Genomic DNA, 18,688 nt, shown 5'->3' on the forward strand with positions numbered 1-18,688 from the left:
GCATGCTCAACAGCCAAGAAGCCCTCACTGTTGGCCTGCAGAGCAGCGCCCCCTCTGATGACCTTATCAAGTGGGCCCAAACCATTAAGCGCTTTAAAGCTTAAAACCAGCACCCTGAACTGGACCTGGAAACAAATGGTTAGCCAAGCGCAGCTCTTTCAGAATAGGTGTCATATGGTCCCATTAAGCAGTTCCAGATAGAATCCAAGCTGCTACATTTTGCACTAGCTGTAGTTTCCAAATATTCTTCAAGGGCAGCCCCACACAGAGCACATTACAGTAATCCAGCCATGGCGAGAGGAAGGCGTGCATAATTCTGGCCAGATCTGCCATGTTACACAACGATCCAGGAGGGCCCAGTATCCCACCACACATGACACCATTACAACACGTCTCCAAGACTAATGAGAAAATTCCTCATGCCATACAGAGCTCTTCTTCAGGCGTTGGCATTCGTAGCAGGAGATATTAGTAGGAGTGTTATGCTCTGTCGGAGCCTGCCGTTCGGGCATGCCTGGTGGTTAGAACTTGCTGAGAGACTTAAGGGATAAAAGCCCTCCAAGTGGAAGCAGAGAATGAGGAATTCATTGCCTGGCAGGGGAAGAAAAGCAACTCCAAAAAGGCCAGCCGCAGGCCTCCATCTCCGACACCACCCGAGCCTCACAGAGCCCTCTGAAAGCAGAAGCAAGAGCAGAGGACCGAAGAGGACCACGCCAAGAAGCCAGCCCCGCAGCTAAACGGGGGCTCCCCCACTTCCGGGGGGGGGGAGAGACTCGTCACAGCACAACTCTGAAGCAAGTCCAGGGCAGAACTGAGCAGGGTCCGAAGGGCAGAATCCTCTGAGTGAGAGGGGTCCCTGTCTCTCTGGAGGGCGTGCACTCCCACACGTGCCCCCCACAGCTCAATGCAGAACCTCTAGCCTCTGCTTGAAGACCTCCAGGGAGGAAGAGCCCACCCACCACATGGGTGGCACTCAGTGGCACTGCCAGAACTGGAACATGGGAAGCTGCTATATACTGAGTCAGACCATAGGTCCATCTAGCTCAGTATTGTCTACACCAGGGGTGGGGAACCTTGGCCCTCCAGCTGTTGTTGAACTACAACTCCCATCACCCCCAGCCAAAATTATTGTGGGTGGGGATGGTGGGAGTTGTAGTTCAAAAACAGCTGGAGGACCAAGGTTCCCCACCCCTGGTCTACACAGACAGGCAGCAGCTTCTCTAAGGTTGCAGGCAGGAATCTCTCAGCCCAATCTTGGAGATGCTGCCAGGGAGGGACCTTGGAACGCAGATGCTCTTCCCAGAGTGGCTCCTCCATCCCCTAAGGGGGAAGATCTTACAGTGATCACACTTCTAGTCTCCCTTTCATATGCAACCAGGGCAGACCCTGCTTAGCTAAGGGGACAAGTCATGCTGGCTACCATAAGACCAGCTCTCCTCTTCCTGCTCTCACCTTAAGCCCACGAGAGCCGGCCTTGCCCTCTGGAGCAAAGGAGAACAAGCAAGAGGCCACTACAAGCTCCTTGGGGCTTGGGCTTCTGGCCATCCCACGCTCTCTCCACCAGCAAGACAGAAAAAGTGGTGATTCCCAGTATCTTCAGCAGGAATCATTGGGAGAACATGCAGAGAAGCAGCTAACCCCACAAATGAGGGTGGGCGGGAAATTCTCTTACAAAACTTCTTAAGCTTTTGCCTCATCTCAGAGGCAGCTGGACAGCTCAAACCACAGCACAGCCAAGTGTGTAAGCTTTGGGGGCACATCACTGAGCCAACCCTCAAGCATCTCCGCACATGTAAACCAACTCTTAGGAACCAGGTGGAGACAAAGCCTCAGAGGCAAAATGCGTCTAAATCTCAGTTGCAGCAGCAGCAGGAGGCAGGGCCTGTCCACACCTCTTGCCTGTGGGCTTCTCAGGGGCATCTGGTGGACCACTGTGTGAAACAGGATGCTGGACTAGATGGGCCTCCTTGGGCCTGATCCAGCAGCAAGGCTGTTCTTATGTTTTTGATAGATAAATTATTTATTCGGTCACTGATTAAGGGGGAAAAAAAGAATACATCAAAGTATCAAGAAAAAGATCAAAGCATCCAACAGCTACAATACAGAGAGGTTTAGGGGAAGATACCGTAACTGGCAGGGGAGATACCGTGATCATGTTCTTATGACACAGAAAGGATTACGGAGGCCTGGCCTAGAACCAGAGAGACTCCTCTCTGCCAAAGTTTCCCAGACACCGCAAGCAGCATTTCCTTTCCCAAAGCAGCAGATGGCTCAGATGTCAAAGCAGAGAAGAGGCAGGAAAACTGACTCAGGCCTCCTGAGATGCTGTTAGTGCAAAAGGAAAGTGGCAATTCTCTCGTACTGAGTAAGGGGGCTGTGTTTGCCCCTCTCTCTGTGGCCCCTCGGGGTGAGGGAGATAATGAAGAAACAAGGGAGGGGTGGGGCTGGGGGCCCAGGTTCTTTGAACCCATCTGCTTGATGAGAGCTACCAAGTGTCCCTATCCAAACCCAGAAGAGCATCGGTGGTCGCTGCTGCTAGTCTACTTTGTGTTTCTTTTTAATTTGAGCCCCTTGGCGACAGGGAAGCAACATTATTATTTTTCCTGGGCAAACCATTTTGACAACTTTTGTTGAAAAGCAGTGCTGTATATCAATATTTGTAGCAGCAGCAGCTCAGACCTGCTGGGGCTGGGGTTAAGGAACAAGGCTCTCCCATGGTGGGAGCGGGCAGACACGCCATCTCATCCAACCCAACCGAGCACCTCCACAGGTGGTGAGTCCAGCTGGGCACTCACTGGGTGGCAGCCCTGGGCAAGGTACTGAGGACCAGTGTTCCTTCTCAGGCGTGCACATGTGCGTGCGCTCACACGATCTTTGGTGTCTGCTCTGTTCATTTTAGATCCCACTTGGGCTGAATCCGGAAGGTCCCACTCGGAATGCACATGGCGTGACAGACACTGCCTGGATGCTGCTGCCCAGAACAGAACTCGTTCCGCACACAGATAGGAAAATGGGACGCAACCCTGCTGAAGACCAGTCTCAGTTGCCCACCCGTAAAACGGGTCCAGCAGCACCTCCTTGCCTGGATGTGAGGGAAGGACGTGCAAGGCAGAAGCGCCCCCTCCGCACTCTCGGAGCCATTGAGCCCGGTCCTCATTTCTTACTTGCTTGGTCACGGAAAACCAGTTCCCAGCCCTCGTCAAGAGGACCTTACCTGGGAGGCTCAGTCGGTCCGCACGAGCCTGGCCGGCCTTGTGCCTGTCGCGTGGGCAGGGGCCGGCTGCGTCACCACGCCCAAAGGCGCGGGAAGGGGCGGGGCTCCTAGCGCTCTTGCAACGCCAGACACGGATCAGCAGCTCCCCGAAGGGAGCCCCTTCCTCAGGAAACTGGGCAGAGCGGGGCGGGCGCGAGGACAGAGAAGGCTCAAGCCCAGCGGGCAGCATCTGCTGGCCCTCGCATGCCGCTCCTCCTCCGCCCCGACGGGCCTCACAGTGGGGGCCAAGCCAGGGAAGAGGGGGCCGTGTTGACCCCCTCTCTGGAGGGAGATAATGGAGACGACGGAGAGTGGGGGAGCGGGGAGCCCCCGTTCTTCGTACCCTTTCGCTCAATTACAGCGACACCCCCGCCTCTCTCTCTCTCACACACCCCCCCCCCCGCAGCTCCAGCCAGCGGGCTCTGCTTCCCGCAGCTCCGTGGGGCCGCCCTCCCTCTCCCGCCGCGCGGATAGCCTGCAGACGGGCTATCCATCAGGGACACAGCTGCCTGCCGCACAGCTGCACCTGACGAACGGCCGGCCAGTCTGCAGGCAGCGCGTAGCAGGGCAACAGCCAGAGGTGGGGCCGCAGGAAGCAGAGACCCCCGGACCTGCTTAACCGCAAGCCCCCACGGCTCGTCAGACCCCTGTCCTCGAACACTGCGCAACCCGTGTCCGGTGCACACGTGCACACACCCCAGCCCCTCTCCTCTCCTCCCCGCCTGCGGCCGCCGCCCTAGGCAGGGGGGCTGCTCCAGCTCGGCTGCGGAGCCCGGCGGGGGAGGTGCTGACCCTCCTCCTCCTCCTGCTGCTGCTGCCGCCGCCGCCGCCTTACCTCCGTGGGCCAAGCACGGCCGAGACCTCCCCGCAACCGCCACCGCCACCGCCGCACCCCCCACTCCGCTCCAGGCCCGTAGCAGGAGCAGCGCGGGAGGCCCCGCCCACCCTGCCACGTGAGCCTCCGGCCCCGACACCGCGCCGGGGGAGGAGCCGGCCGAGGAAACGAAAGCGAAAGCAGGCGCGGCAGCCTTACTGCGCCTGCGCGGGCCTTTGGGCGGGAAAGTGTCTCGCGCGACGAGAATGCGGCTGCGCGTCCTCTTCCCTCCGCCCGGCGGGACGGATCCTCAACAGCCCCGCCCCCTCCGGCCGGGAGCGGGGAGAGGCGGGGCGCCCCCGGCCGCGCAGCACGCCCGAGGGGCCGCCGCCTTGGGAAGCTCCTCCTCCAGCTCTCCTCGGGAGGGGGCGGGCCTGCCTGCCTGCCTGGAAGAGTTCCCGAGGCAGGGAGTTCCGCAGCTTCCGAGTGGCTGTAGTAGGCTTCCCCGTCGTGCAGGGCAGCTACACTGCATGGGGATGATGGTGGTGGTGGTGGTGCTGCTGGCCCTCCAGCTGGTCAGGGGTGCGCAGCAGGCGTGGGCTTTATGTGGCTCATTGCTTAATTGATACCCTGCCTTTCATTAATTAAAACAATGCACAATCAAGTATAAAAACAATACATTTCTATTTAGAAGTTTAGGAACCTATATAAAATATAGGTTGTAAGGTTTGGTGGGGGGAGAGTTGAGTAAAAGGGGGAACTTCTCAAATGCATAGCAGGGGGGGCCTTGGTGGGTAAGCCCCCCACTGCCCCCTTTCTGTTTCAGAAGTCTAAGATGTGGGATGCAGCAGCAGGCCCACCCCTAGATGTCCTTTGGCCCTTTTGTGCTCCCCTCCCATCCTCCCCCCCCCAGTGCCATCACTGGAGGGGAATCTGCCCCCCAGAATCTGAGGACAGCAGCCTCCGTGTCACTAAAACCCGGCCCAGAGATCTTCATGGCTTGAGATGTTGCAAGAGGGTGAAGGGAAAGATCCTGATCTCCAGGAGGAACCGCTTGGGTGAGAATGGGCAGCCCTGGGTGGCAGGCGGGTGGGCGGCCTTCCCCTCCCCATGTCCTACCTTCCTCGGGCTGGGGTGTTGGCCTCCCTGGGGTGAAGCCAGGGTGGGGGCTGCGCTTGGCCAGCTTTGGGCTCCTGTGGGGCTCTTCCCGTCCTTGGGGGAGGTGGCGGGGTGGGGTGGGGAATGGGATTTGCAGAAAGAGAAACTCCAGCTGGGAGCTGTTTTGAGGAAGAAGAGGGGCAGCAGGGGGCAGGTAGACGCAGGGGGCAGCAAAGCCCCCTTTGGCTTGTGGGCCTTGTTCAGGCTCTGAGGGGGCTGGAGGTTAGTCTCAAACAAACCCCAACATGGCTTCCGGTCTCCAAATTATAGCGGATTCTTCCTTTTCAAGAGCTTCTGTGGGGACCCAGTGCCAGTCACTGACTTGTTGGGAGGACAAAATGGGGGGTGGGGGGAGGTTGAAAGCCACCCTGCGTTCCTTGGAGGGAGGGAGGAATGCACATCTGTCAGGGTTGTCATCAACCCCAGTGAGCGACCTTCCGGCACGGTTCCTGTGGCGGCCGCTTCCCTCTCTGGCAGCGCTCCCCAGGGGGAACCAGAAGCCACGCTGGCCCTCCGGTGAGCAGCACACTCACAGGGACATGCACCGACCCCACAGATGAGGGCACAGGGGGAAGCAATCCAGGGGGTGATTGGGTGGCCTCTGAAGCTAGGTTCAAACTGTGTGAACTGGGCCAGTACTGAGCTGGGTGGGCTGATGGTCTGACTCAGCAGAAGATGGCTTCCTATGTTCTGCTGATGCTTATCATGGTTGCTGACATCCCTGAACCTAAAAAAATGGACCAATAAGTTAAGCAGAACCCCCCCCCCGTCTTCTGCACATTGGGGGACGTGGTCTCAAACACCTCTGCCGTGAACCAGTTATGCTCCTCCTTTGGGGCATACAATGACCTTCATGCCAGGAGGAGACCAAAAGAGGCGAACCAGATAGCACAGAAGTCTTGGGATGACATTTTGCATTTATTTGCTTTTCGTTTGCACTTCGGTCTTGTTTGGACTTTCATCCTGTCCCGATAAGTTTATGGCTTGTCTCCCACCATTGCCATCGTTGGGTTATGGCCACCCTCTTACCTGCCCATCTGGCCGGGGGCAACAGAGGCTGTTTGTCATACAGCCCCAGTGTGGGGGACCCTCCTCTCCTTTGAAAGTCAGGCAGCCCAACCCCAGAGCCACGCAAGTCTGCCGTGCCTTCAGGGATAGCTGTCAGCATACGAAAACTTGGGAACGAAATATTTCCGCACCATCTGCTGCATGTCAGTGAAGGTTTTTGGTGACGCCGGCCTCTGCATGTCAGACGGGAAGGGGTCCAAGGTGATTTTGGGCAGAGACAGCTTCACAAAGGGTGCAAACCCTTTCATGACATAACGTGAAAAAGGGTTCGGGAAGCAGAAGCCAGGGTCTGAAGAAGAGAGAACCCAAACAAAAGAGGACCATGAGGGAAAGAGTGCCTTTGCTGCAGGAGAATCCTCTGAGCTCCCCTTCCCTCCCACATTCTTCTCTCTGATCTGCTGCCAACTTTTCAGTTGGCCTCTGCAGCGCTAGCTTTAACAGCAGGTTGATGTTCAAAGTGAACCCATGTACAGGCCCCCTCAAATGCAGGCTACAGGCAACGAAGAGTACTGCTGTGCGTGCCTTGAACATAATCTGTATGTGCATATGCTACACACAGAGTATAACGGTGTTGAGCATAACGTGGAAAAGGCTAGTGTTTATTTCCAATCCCTGTAAAACTTCACAGGGTGCCAAGATATGAATTCAAGGGAGGACTAAACTGGTGGTGTCAGGAGTTTGGAAGGCACCATCTTTCTCTGCCCTGTCTCATCCATCCATCGCCTGATTTTACAAAACAGATCGGGCTTAGGGGCTGGCCGGCATGTACTTTTGTGCAAGAATCTGGACCGATGTGAGTAACGGTGGCTGCCCCAGCCCTGTGCAGCAGCTGGGTGCTCATCCTCCTGACCCTTGATGGCTCCATGGTCACCCTGGATCTACCAGTGGGGTCACAGGGAGAGTCATCCCATGGCCAAGTGAAACATTCACATGGGGGAGAGGAGGGAGGCTGGCAGCAGCCCCCAGTGCCCCCCAGCCCCTTGGACAGCGGCTGAGGAGCCCACTGCTCCCCTCTGGCAGGAAGGCAGCTGCCAGCCACAGACCCTCTATCAGCGTCACCCAATGCAATGACGTAGCAGAGGGGAGCTGCCCAGTTGTGAGCCCCCGGAAACTTACGCGGTGAATCCTGAGGCGGTATCCTCTTCCTCAACATCACGTTGGTTTCTCCTAGTCGCAGGATGGCCCGGCCCCTGTCAGAGCAAATCGGACACGAGTGAGTCTCAGAGCAACAGGGCTCCACTAAAAGGACACACAACCCCAGGCGAGTTCCTCACACGCTTTTGGGTCGGAGGTCGCTATTTTTTGTCACTCGCATCTTATGGGGAGGTCAGGCAATGCCCCTGCTGTCCTCTGGTGCTCCAGGGTTTTCTGCGCCCCCTCCCATCTTTTCCTAGGTGGGCTTTCTGACTCAGCCTCTTCAGTGTGGACTGACAAAGCACTACTGAGACACTTGGGGGTAGGTAGTTGCTTTTGCCCCACTGTCTCCTCCTTGTCCCAACCTTCACATGCCCTGCGAGGCACCTCCCGCCATTTGCAATTGGCCTTTCTTTTTCTTAACCTTGAATGAAACAAGAGACGCGGTGCCCACCAGCCAGATCTCCGGCCTCCTGCACCACCCGCCCTGGCGGCCGATCAGGAGCAAACCCCACGCCCTCCTCCGCTGTCATGAGCCCGTGAGCCAGCTCTGAGGTGCTGCTGAGGGAAGAAGACACAGCTGGAGGTGGGGGTGGCTGAGGCACCTTTGAATGCCTTGCCCTGCTTCCAGCCCTTCCTGTTTCTAAAATAAAAGAAAGGAAAGGGCTGGCGGTGCTCTCCTCCCAGTCCAAGAAGCATCTGCCACTAAGCCTCTCCTCCGCAGCTTGTGGACATCAACGGACAAGGGAGCTGATCCTGCGGGATGGAAGGATCAAGGGAGGCTCCCACTGCTTCAAGCGGTGGATATTGTGTAGTGACCGATCTCCTCCTCCTGCGCAGGGCTAGGCACTCTGGGCCACTGCTGCTTTTCTTCCCACTCTAGCGGTGGGAATAATCATAATAAAAAACAATCCAGGTTGGATTGTTGGACGAGGTTGCAGCGCTAAACAACACTTTCCAAAAAAGCCAGTTCCATTACTTACTCCCATTAAGAGAAATGAGCCTGATCCTTGGGAGAGGGAAGAGTGGCTATTGCTGTGAAGCAGTGGAGGAGAATACAACATTTAAACAAGTTGTTCTAGTAAGAACTAATCGGCCTACTTTCTTTTCACTATTTGGTTCAAATCGGTTAGGTGGTCCACCACAAGTTAGACCTCTTGCACCTCAAAATGTTCACATGTCTGCCATCTTGGATTGGGATGGATGACATCATTACAAACTACAGCATTAAGGTGTCCCTCTGTGTCACTCCAGTCACCATTAAGGTCCCTATGTGCCACTCACATTCTCTCCAGACAGATCATCCTGGAGAGAATTTATGTGGTCACTTAGAGTAAACACCGTCTTGACAGCACTTAATCAATAAATCATCAATGTGTCACTCAGCCACCTAATGGCACAGTGGGGAAGTAACCGGCCCAGAGTGCAGGAGGCTGTTGGTTCGAATCCCCACTGGTGTGTTTCCCAGAATATGGGGAATGGGAAGGAAGGTGCTGAAAGGCATCATCTCATACTGTGTGGGAAATGGAAATGGCAAACCCCTCCTGTATTATTATTATGTATTCTTGTTTACACAATCAGACAGGTGTTATTGACTGGTTTGTTTTATCCAGAAATTTTATTGTCAATTTTGTTGCTGTTGTTATAGATATTGTCGCAGAATATAGGCTGTTCCCAGTAAAGGTGCTTTTTGTAATTGGCTGATGGTGATTTCTGTGGCCCCTATGGTGTTGAGGTGCTCTTCAAGGTCTTTTGGAACTGCACCCAGGGCGCCAATTACCACTGGGGTTATTTTGGTCTTTTTCTGCCACAGCCTTTCAATTTCAATTTGTAGATCTTTGTATTTGGTGATTTTTTCTATTTCTTTTTCTTCTATTCTGCTATCCCCTGGTATTGCTATGTCGATTATTTTGACTTGTTTTTCTTTCTTCTTGACTACAGTTATATCTGGTGTATTGTGTGGCAGATGTTTGTCTGTTTGTAGTCGGAAGTCCCATAATATTTTTGCATCTTCATTTTCTACCACCGTTTCGATTTTATGGTCCCACCAATGTTTGCCTACAGGTAGCTTGTATTTTTTGCAGATGTTCCAGTGTATCATCCCTGCTACCTTGTCATGCCTTTGTTGGTAGTCAGTCTGTGTGATCTTTTAACAACAGCTGATTAGGTGGTCCACTGTTTCATCTGCTTCTTTACAAAGGCGGCACTTGCTGTTTGTTATGGATTTTTCCACTTTGGCTCTTATTGCATTTGTTCTTAGTGCCTGTTCTTGTGCAGCCAATATTAAACCCTCTGTTTCTTTCTTCAAGTTGCCATTCTTAAGCCATTGCCAGGTCTTGGTGATGTCTGATTTTCCACTTATATTGTGCAAATATTGACAGTGCAGGGGCTTATTTCTCCATTTTTCTGCTAGGTTCTTGACTTGTTCTTTCTTGAAGGCCTGCTTTTTTTCATTGGTGTTGAATAGTTTCTCATTCTTGACCATTTGAAGTGCATCTTCTTCACTGTCCTTGATATATTCTTCAAGGCCTCTTTTCTCCTCCTCTACTGTTTGATGGACTTGCAGCATTCCTCTTCCATCTGAGCTGCGAGGGAGGTATAGCCTATCTACATCACTGCGGGGGTGCAGAGCATGATTGATGGTCATGATTTTCCTGGTCTTACGATCCAGCATCTCTAGCTCTGCCTGGGTCCAGTCTATTATTCCTGCAGTGTATCTGATAACAGGTATAGCCCAGGTGTTGATGGCTTGTATGGTGTTCCCGCCATTGAGTTTGGACTTGAGGATTTTTCTAACTCTCCTGATGTATTCACTTCCAATTTTTCTTTTAACTTCAGCATGTGCAATGTTATCAGCCTGGAGAATGCCCAAGTATTTGTCATGTTCTTTCTCTTCCAGGTTCTTGATCTTGCTTCCATTGGGCAGTTCTATTCCTTCTGTTTTTGTTATTTTTCCTCTCTTCATTATTAATGCAGCACACTTGTCTAGTCCAAACTCCATTGCTATATTGCTACTGAATATATGGACAGTGTTTAGCAGTGATTTGATTTCTGACTGGGACTTTCCATACAACTTCAGATCATCCATGTACAGCAGATGTTTTATTTTACTTGATGTTTTAGATGTTTGGTATCTGAGGCCTGTTTTGTTTAGTATTTGTGAAAGTGGGGTCATGGTGATTACAAACAACAGAGGGGATAGTGAGTCCCCTTGGAAAATGCCTCTTCTAATGCTAACCTGTCCAAGTGTCTCGCCATTGATTATTAACTGTGTACTCCACATGCTCATTGCTTTTTAAAATAAATATCTGAATGTTTTTGCTGACACCAGTTGTTTCTAGTGTTATTATTATTTTATTATTAATTCCGGTGTTGTTATTATTAATTTGATTAATTACTAGATCTTGCATTTGTTGGTTACATCTTTTGATCTCTTTCATCCAGCCTGCTTTTTTATTATAATCTATTGGATTGTCCCATAATTTCCCCCAGAATTGCACTGTTTCTTCGTTATTTAGTGTTTCTAGATTTCTTGCAGTTTCTCCTTCTATGCTTTGGTAGAAACATCTCTGATTCGACTGGAATTGGAGATTCTGCCTGTGTTGTGTAATTCTGGCTTCGTATCTGCTAATCTTCTTTGACACTGTTGTTATTTGCTGCTTTATTATTTCCAGGACTTCTCTAACTTTCCTTGAATCTAGGTGGTATTTTTGGACCAGATACTGTTTGGTAGTTTCATTCTTCAGCTTCTTGCCTTTCATATCTTTCAATTTACTAGAATTTGATTGTATAACTTTCAATATAGTTTACATTTATATATCAATTTGTTTTTTCCCCCCTGTTATATTATTGGATCTGTCAGGTCGCTTTTTGGATTCTTCATTTCAGATCCTTTATGCTATTTGTTTGGTGCATCATCTCAAACCGCCGCTGGGACATTCCTATGTGTCCCTACACCTATAGCAAATTTAGTTCAAATCAGTTAGGTGGTTCACAAGTTAGCTCACTTGTGCCTCAAACATTTATGTCCGCCATCTTGAATTGGGGTGGATGACATCACAAACTATGCCATTGAGGTGTCCCTTCAACTGTACCCGATTTGGTTCATATTGGTCCAGGCGTTGCAAAGTTGATAGTGTCAGCAATCTAGCCATCTGCTAGGGCAGTCTAGGATGATAGTTCACCAAAAGACCAAACTGGGTTGCAGAAGCGAAACACGGCTCGGAAATATTTCTCTCTCTCTGGCTCAGGCTGGAAGCTGTCGACACCAGGGTTGACATATGTTGCCTACCAGTGGCTAACTGCAAGCTGTAGATGTGCTTTATAGTCCAAGCTGATAACTCTCAGCTGGCAGGGATTCAAGGCTTATTGGCCCTCTGCAAGAGGCGCTTACTTCTCCTGAGGGTTTCCAGCTGTGTTTGCCGTCTTGTGGCGCGCCTCTGCTGTGGAGTCAGTGGGGGTTGCCTGAATAGCTCATCCTCTGGTTTGTCCGTCGCTGTCTCTGCTGCCTCAGACTGCTGTGCCTGCTATGAAACATCAGCCGGACCTGCCTCAGCTGTCTCTTGGGAACTGACAGCTGGGCTCTGCCCCTCAGGCACCCCTGCATTGGCTGAAGGGCTATCAGCTTCCCCTTCCTCCTCGCTATCTGAGAATGAGGGGGGGTCAGACACATGGACACAAACAGAATGCCAGGTGATCATAAGCCTACTGCAAAATAGACTAAAAACAAGGTTTAGAATTGTACCAGCATAGATGGTGTATTGTGTGTGTTCTTTTATGTGTATGCTGCTTTGATTATATTAAATAAAAGTAGCCTATACATTCAGTAAACAAAAATAAATTTTAAAATGTTTAAATATAATGTGTGAAATGGTCCATGGCCTGGTCCAGATTGTAGTTGGGCAGGGCAGAATGCAGTTCAGTGATTGCCTTATAAAAAACTATGAACAAAAACCCAAAGGGAAAGTGCCCGGCCTCAAGGAAGCTGACATCCTCTGCCCACTTCTTTCAGTTGTGTGTGGAAATCAGACCTGGTCATCCCAGAAGTGTTTGTGGATTAAAGCCCATTTAATCAGGGATGATACTGAAATCTTTGCAAGGTTAGACCACAGAGATGTTCAGGTGCCACAAGACAGTGGGCCTGTCCATAAGGCTGGTGCAACCACAGTTAGAGGGTTAACTACGATCACCAAGCCAGGTGCGCTCCCACCGCACATGGCGTGAAAACTTGTGCTGCACTGCAAGGGTAGTCCTACTGCTGTGGTTAACTGGGATTAAACTACAATCAGCAACTACAATCATAGTTTAATCCTAGTTAACCACCATGACAGGATTACAGTCCTTGATACAGTGCCGGTTCTCACGTTACGTTCCTTGGGAATACACCTAGCCCAGCATTTGTCATGAACCCTTTGCCCACAATCGCCTGGGTCATAAGAACAGATCCTGTTTCTTGTTTTAGTCGTAGTACCATTCAGCTGAAAGAACTAGCCTGTGGCTGGAACCAGCTCAAGAGCACAGAGCTCTCCTTGGCACTTTCACCAGGCTTCTAAGCATAAGAGTCGGAAGCCTTCTGAATCTCTTGCCCTACCTTTTAGGTGCTTGGGCCTCCTCTTAACGGGTTCTCCACCTCCTGGGTAGCAGCCACTTACTTCTGAACCGGGGGCAAGGCCATGACGGTGTCCCTGGGAGCCTCCACTACAGCACGAGAAGCCAGCTGCTTCATCTCCTCCAGATCCTTCTTCAGCTGCTTTTCTAGGAAGTAGTTGATGGCATCGATGGGCCGCAGGGTCTGGAACTCCACCCAGTGCAGAGCAGCCTCTTCCGTCTGAAAGGAGAGGAGCAGTGAAGGGGCTGGGCTGGGGGCTCCCCTCTTGCGCCCCAGAGGGCAGAATCCAGCCACCCCTGTGAGGGCAGCTATCACAGCAGCACTTGGCATTGGCTATGGCAAAGGTGTAGCAGATGGGAAGCATGACCAGCGCTTCCTCTTAATCCCACCATTATTTATTTATTTTATTTATTTTAAAAATTTCTATACCGCCCAAAACTTGCGTCTCTGGGCAGTTTACAATTAAAATAATTCAAAACGTTAAATCAATTAACAATTAAAATCATTTAAGACATTAAAACATTTGAAACCCAATATATATAAAAACTATAAATCTAACCCCTGCTAACTGGGCAAAGAGGCACCTTTTAACGTGGTGATTCTCTTTTATTTAGCAGGGGGAGAGTAACTGGCCATATCCACCCCCAGCACAGGACCTCCAGTGACTGCTGCTGGTGTCTATCTTATGGGGTTTTTTTAGATTGTGAGCCGTTTCAGGACAGGGATCCATCTTACTTACTTACTTATTTATTGTTTTTTTGTGTAAACCGCCCAGAGCCATTTTTGGAAGGGCAATATAGAAATCAAATAAATAAATAAATAAATAAATAAATAAATAAATAAATAAATGCCTGGGTGAATAAATGTGTCTTCAGTGCCTTTTAAAAAGTTGCCAGTGCTCACCATGAAGGCTTCTTCTGGTTGCTGATGACAGGGACATCTTGTGGGTTATCCCCCTCCACTAGCTCCAAGGCAGGACAGAGCTGATAGATTAAAACTAGAAAGATATGCCCCCTTGGGGCTGACGGGGATAACCTTGCCCCATTTATTTTAGGCTGAGACAGGTAATGAACAAAAACTAAACTGTTCAAAGAATGTTAAACAGCCATGATAACAAGAACAGCAGAAACAGTGGTACAGAATAAACAATGATATAAGGAACAAATTGCTGTCAGACATCCCCTAAATGACGCCTTTTGAAAATTTAAGAGAAATAGCAGCCCCTTAAGGAAAAAATATCTAGGCATTCCTTGAATTATTCCTTTGGGAATTCATAACGATTGGAAGCTCCCTTTAGGAAAAATCATACAGGAGTAGGCAAGCACCCCAAACTGGATGGGCCGAGATGTCCCTGTCGTCAGCAACCAGAGGAAGCCTTCACGGAGAGTGAACCAATGCTCCATTCTCGGTTGCTGACTGACAGGGACATCTCGTGGGACATACCACAACTTGGCCAACCAGGGCGGGAGCACTCTTGCCTAATCTGGAGGAAGTACCTTTGGTAACACCCTTCTGCCAAAAGAAGCTTGGATCGAAGAGTGCGAGTCTATCTTATAGTGTCTGGTGAAGGTTGAGGGTACAGACCATGTTGCTTCTTTGAGGCACCCCTTGCAGGCTGGGGATTCACACTCAACCTCCAGGCTCAGAGTTGGAGCCATTAGGGATCAGGATGTAGAATTGGTCTCTGGGACAGTATGATGTATGGGCTATATAGTTGAATACAGAAGATAACTGCTTGACATAAGCTTCGCCATTTTGTTTGAGCTTGTATTAAGAATTTGCTTATGCTGAAATCATTCTTACCCCTGGTAGTTAGGTTTCCCACAGTTAGCAGAATTCATATTTAGCATGAGAACCGCAAGTGCTGAGGGGGCAAGATAAAGACCAGACCGGCTTACTGCTTGCACAACTAATTTATGACCTAATGCCAAACCCATTTCCAGACAAAAGGGGAACTAACTATGAGTTATGACCTATGACATATAACTGTTTCTTTTTCTGTTACTATCTGTAACTGTTTTCTTAAGAGTGTATAAATGTGCTGTTTCTGTATCAGACTTTGTCCTGCTTTGAGCACGAGCCAAGCAGCACCTTTGCTACTTTTATTTGCTACTTTTATTTGCTACAAATAAAACTTTGATCTTAAGTCCTCTCGTCTGGGCTGATTATTGGGCTCCATCCGCCCAGGAACGGACCTCCCCTATTGGAGTCAGGGGTACCCCGATACTTCAAGTAGGTCTGGTCGTGAAGGAAGGAAGAGAGGTGGGCGAGATGCCAAAGATGCCAGGTCCGAGAACCTGGCATCTTGGCCAGTGGGGAGCTATCAGGATGATTTCTGCTCTTTCTGAAAGCATTTTCTTTATCATCTTGGGAATTATGGGAAATCATGGGCCATCAGGGGGAAAGCGTAAAGGAGTCCAGTGGGGCAGGTCACTGTGAGTGCGTCTGTCACCTCTGCCGCTCTGGTCTGGAAATAGGAGAAGAATTGAGGTAGACGGTGGTTCAGCAGCGACACAAATAGATCCACCTGCAGGTTCCCCAGGACAGACGTCAGGTGGAGGAAGGCGTCTGGATGAAGAGACCATTCCGCTGCATCCACTGTTTGGTGACTGAGCCAGTCTGCTTGGACGCTGGCCACTCTCCGGAGATGTTCTGCCGCAGTGGAAGCTATGTGAAGCTCCACCCATTGAAAGAGACGGTTTCCTTCATGAGTGCTCTGGACCTGGTGCTGCCTTGATGGTTGATGTGTGATTTTGGGTGATATTGTCTGTGTATATGAGCACATGTTGTCCTGCTATGATAGGGAGAAAATGGATGAGAGCTAGACGGGCTGCTCACAGTTCTAGCCAGTTTATGTTGTGAGATGTTTTGCTGGCGGTCCAGTGCCCTTGAGTATATCGGTTAGAGCAGTGTGCTCCCCAGCCTGTCAGGCTGGCATCCATTCTAATGGTGATCTGGGGGGCGGGGTCTGATAGAGGCAGGCCCTTGATGGTCGCCTTGGAGAGTCACCACCTGAGGGAGCATTTGATCTTGTGGGGAAGATGTACGATCTTGTGGGTGCGTGTCATAATCTCGTCCTGAAAGGGGAGGTTGAACCTTTGAAGGAGACAGGAGTGCCATCTCACCCAAGGGGTGCACTTGAGGCATGTTATCATGGACCTGAGCACTTGTGACAGAAGCATCAGGTCTGCTGAGGAGCGGTGAAGAAGTGGTCAGATTAGAGACTCGAGTTTATCTCTTCTCTGAGGGGTAAAAAGAGAGACTGAGGCCTGTGAGGTGTTGAGAATGATGCCAAGGTGTTGAATAGAATGGGCAGGCTGCAGTTGACTCTTCGCCTCATTGATCAGGAAGCCATGACGACTGAGGCATTGGACAGTACACCGGAGGTCCTGCTGGGCCTTTGGTAGAGAAGGAGAACGAATCAGGACATCGTCCAGGAAGGGATGTATGGTAGGTGAATCCTGGAGAGGCAGAGGTGAGCCACCAATGTGGTCAGGATCTTTGTAAAGACCCATGGGGCGGATGACAGCCCAAATGGGAGAGTGTGGTATTGGTAATGCTGGCCATCATAGCAGAAGCAAAGGAATTTCCTGTGGCTTGGGTATATAAGTATGTGTAGGTAAGCTTCTGAACAATCTATAAACGCCAGGAAGACATTGCGTCAGACTGCCACCTTGATGGTTCGGAGAAATTCCATCCTGAATTTTATCTTTTTGATAGATCTGTTCAGGCATTTTAGAACTGGAACCGCTCTCCAGGATCTGTTCTCCTTGGGGAACAAGAAGAGTAGAGTAGATGCCTGAGCATGTGTCAGTTGGTGGAACTAGTTCCATTGTCTGGATTTGAGGAGGAGGTGAAGAACTGCTTCCGACAAATTGAGGTGTTCCTGAGGTTTCCATGATTTGGGGGTAACGATGTAATGATGAGTGGGGGAAGAGGAGAAATCAATGGTGTATCCTTCTGACACTGTACAGTGTCAAGACCCATTGGTATTGAGTAATAAAGTTCCAGGCTGGGGCGAATAGGAGGAGTCTGCCCCCAACTGAAGTTGAGTCATTGTTTTCTGGAGGGTTGATTGGTAGAGTTGATTGGTTTTTTGTTCTGAGGATGGGTGGGGGCCCTGTTTCACTGTCTTCATTGTGGTCTGCCCTGGGGCTTGAATGAGGAGTTGCGAAAGTCCCTGGACTGGCTTGAGGACACTCCAAAGGTCCATCTTGGGTAATGAAAGGATTGGGAAGAAGAGTGAAAAGGTTGCCTTGTGTCTCCGTGGGAGGAGGGCAGGGCCTTCTTATTGCGTGTCTCAGCATAAGAGGATGGGTTCAAGTGACACCCCGAATAACTTCATTCCCAAGAATGGGGAGGATGCAAGTGCGAGCCTGGATTTTATATCCATGGACCAGTTTTTCAACCACAAACATCTCCGAACTGCTACACCAGAGTCCATTGCTCTGGATGCTTGCTGAATACAGTCCAGACTGGAGTTGCCCATGAATGCTGCCGCCTTTGCCATCTTGTTAATGCCTTGGCAAAATTTGATGTTCTCTGGTGGGACCAGTTGGACGAGTTCTTTCACCCAGAGGATGGAGGCCCACGCGAAAATTGAATTGGCAGTTGTTGCTCCTATGTTGGTAGTGGATGCCTCATGAACTTTCTTGAGGAGGCTGTCACATTTTTTGTTTTCTGTTGCCTTGAGCTGCCCCTGGCCTTCCGTGTTAAGCACCAAGTTTGAAACCAGTTGTGCTACTGGAGTGTCTACTGAAGGAAAAGCAATCAGAGACTGGATCTCCTGTGGGAGAGTGTAAACCTTTCTAGGACAGGCCCCTACAGACTGGGAGGACACTGGGGCCTTCCACTCTGCCATCATTACATTTTTCAATGGGAGGGAGGGGAGACCCAGCTTGGGGTCAGGGGAAACAGGGAATATCTCCTGATCTAAGGGGGAGGGGTCCTGAGTGGCATCAATTGTGGTATTGATATTTGATGGTTTGCTTGGCTTTGGCCAGAAGAACCTCAAAATCTGTGGGTAGAAAAAGGCGGGGGGAGATAGAAGTCTGTTGAGGAGTGTCTTCCTTGGAAAGCTCGCCTTCCTCTTTCCCTGGAGTGACTGGATCAGACCCATGTTCAGAGGAAGAAGAGGACGATGGCCTAAGTGCCACAGGAGCTGCAGGGTGTGGAGGCTGGATGGGCATTATGGGCACAGCAGGGACCGAGCGGCCCAGAGGAGGAGATTTAAGTGCCTCCGTAGGAGGAGGCTGAGAGGGCCGTTTGGAAGATATTGGCCAAGAATCAGGTGACGGAGAGCATGAGTCTCACCTCTTTTGTCAGGCTACCCTTTGACTGGGAATGAACCTGCCCCTTTCCCCTGAAGCGATAGCATCCCAACTTTCTGTTTCTCCTGGGGGAGTAGGGGGAATGGGAGGCTGGGATGGGGGGGCAGGTTGTGGAAGCCAGGGAAGCTGTGGGTTGGCAGGGAGATTGGGAAGGGCAATTGTATGGGACTGTTTAATGAGGAAGTCCTTGAGCCATTCCGCTATGCCTAGGGGCATGGTAGGATTGGGCCCCACAGGCAGAACTGGAGGGTTGGTAGGTGGACGCTTAGGAGCACCTAAGTAGGATTCTCGGGCTGTAGCGGAGGCTGGAGTGGAGGTTGGCC

At 50.8% G+C, this 18,688-nt stretch overlaps 2 protein-coding genes across 5 annotated transcripts in view; both read right to left on the reverse strand.

The window, feature by feature from the left end:
• Nucleotides 1-4,229, reverse strand: part of LOC128323767 (uncharacterized) — a 61,414-nt gene extending 57,185 nt beyond the window's left edge. Inside the window, exon 1 of the mRNA XM_053247485.1 lies at nt 4,089-4,229. The gene's annotated coding sequence lies outside the window, so the exon portion shown is untranslated. The remainder of the gene's footprint in view (nt 1-4,088) is intronic.
• Nucleotides 4,230-6,122: 1,893 nt separating this feature from the next.
• The window catches only part of WDR97 (WD repeat domain 97), a 102,988-nt gene continuing 90,422 nt past the window's right edge, over nt 6,123-18,688 (reverse strand). For all 4 annotated transcript variants that reach the window (XM_053249137.1, XM_053249136.1, XM_053249135.1 and 1 more), the window contains exons 28-30: nt 13,079-13,254; nt 7,410-7,483; nt 6,123-6,582 (exon numbers count right to left, since the gene is read on the reverse strand). In XM_053249137.1, coding sequence (XP_053105112.1) covers nt 6,374-6,582; nt 7,410-7,483; nt 13,079-13,254 — 459 coding nt within the window. In that variant the 3' untranslated portion in view covers nt 6,123-6,373. The remainder of the gene's footprint in view (nt 6,583-7,409; nt 7,484-13,078; nt 13,255-18,688) is intronic.

The sequence above is a fragment of the Hemicordylus capensis genome, chromosome 4 (genome assembly GCF_027244095.1).
Source record: "Hemicordylus capensis ecotype Gifberg chromosome 4, rHemCap1.1.pri, whole genome shotgun sequence".
Taxonomy (NCBI): Eukaryota; Metazoa; Chordata; class Lepidosauria; order Squamata; family Cordylidae; genus Hemicordylus; species Hemicordylus capensis.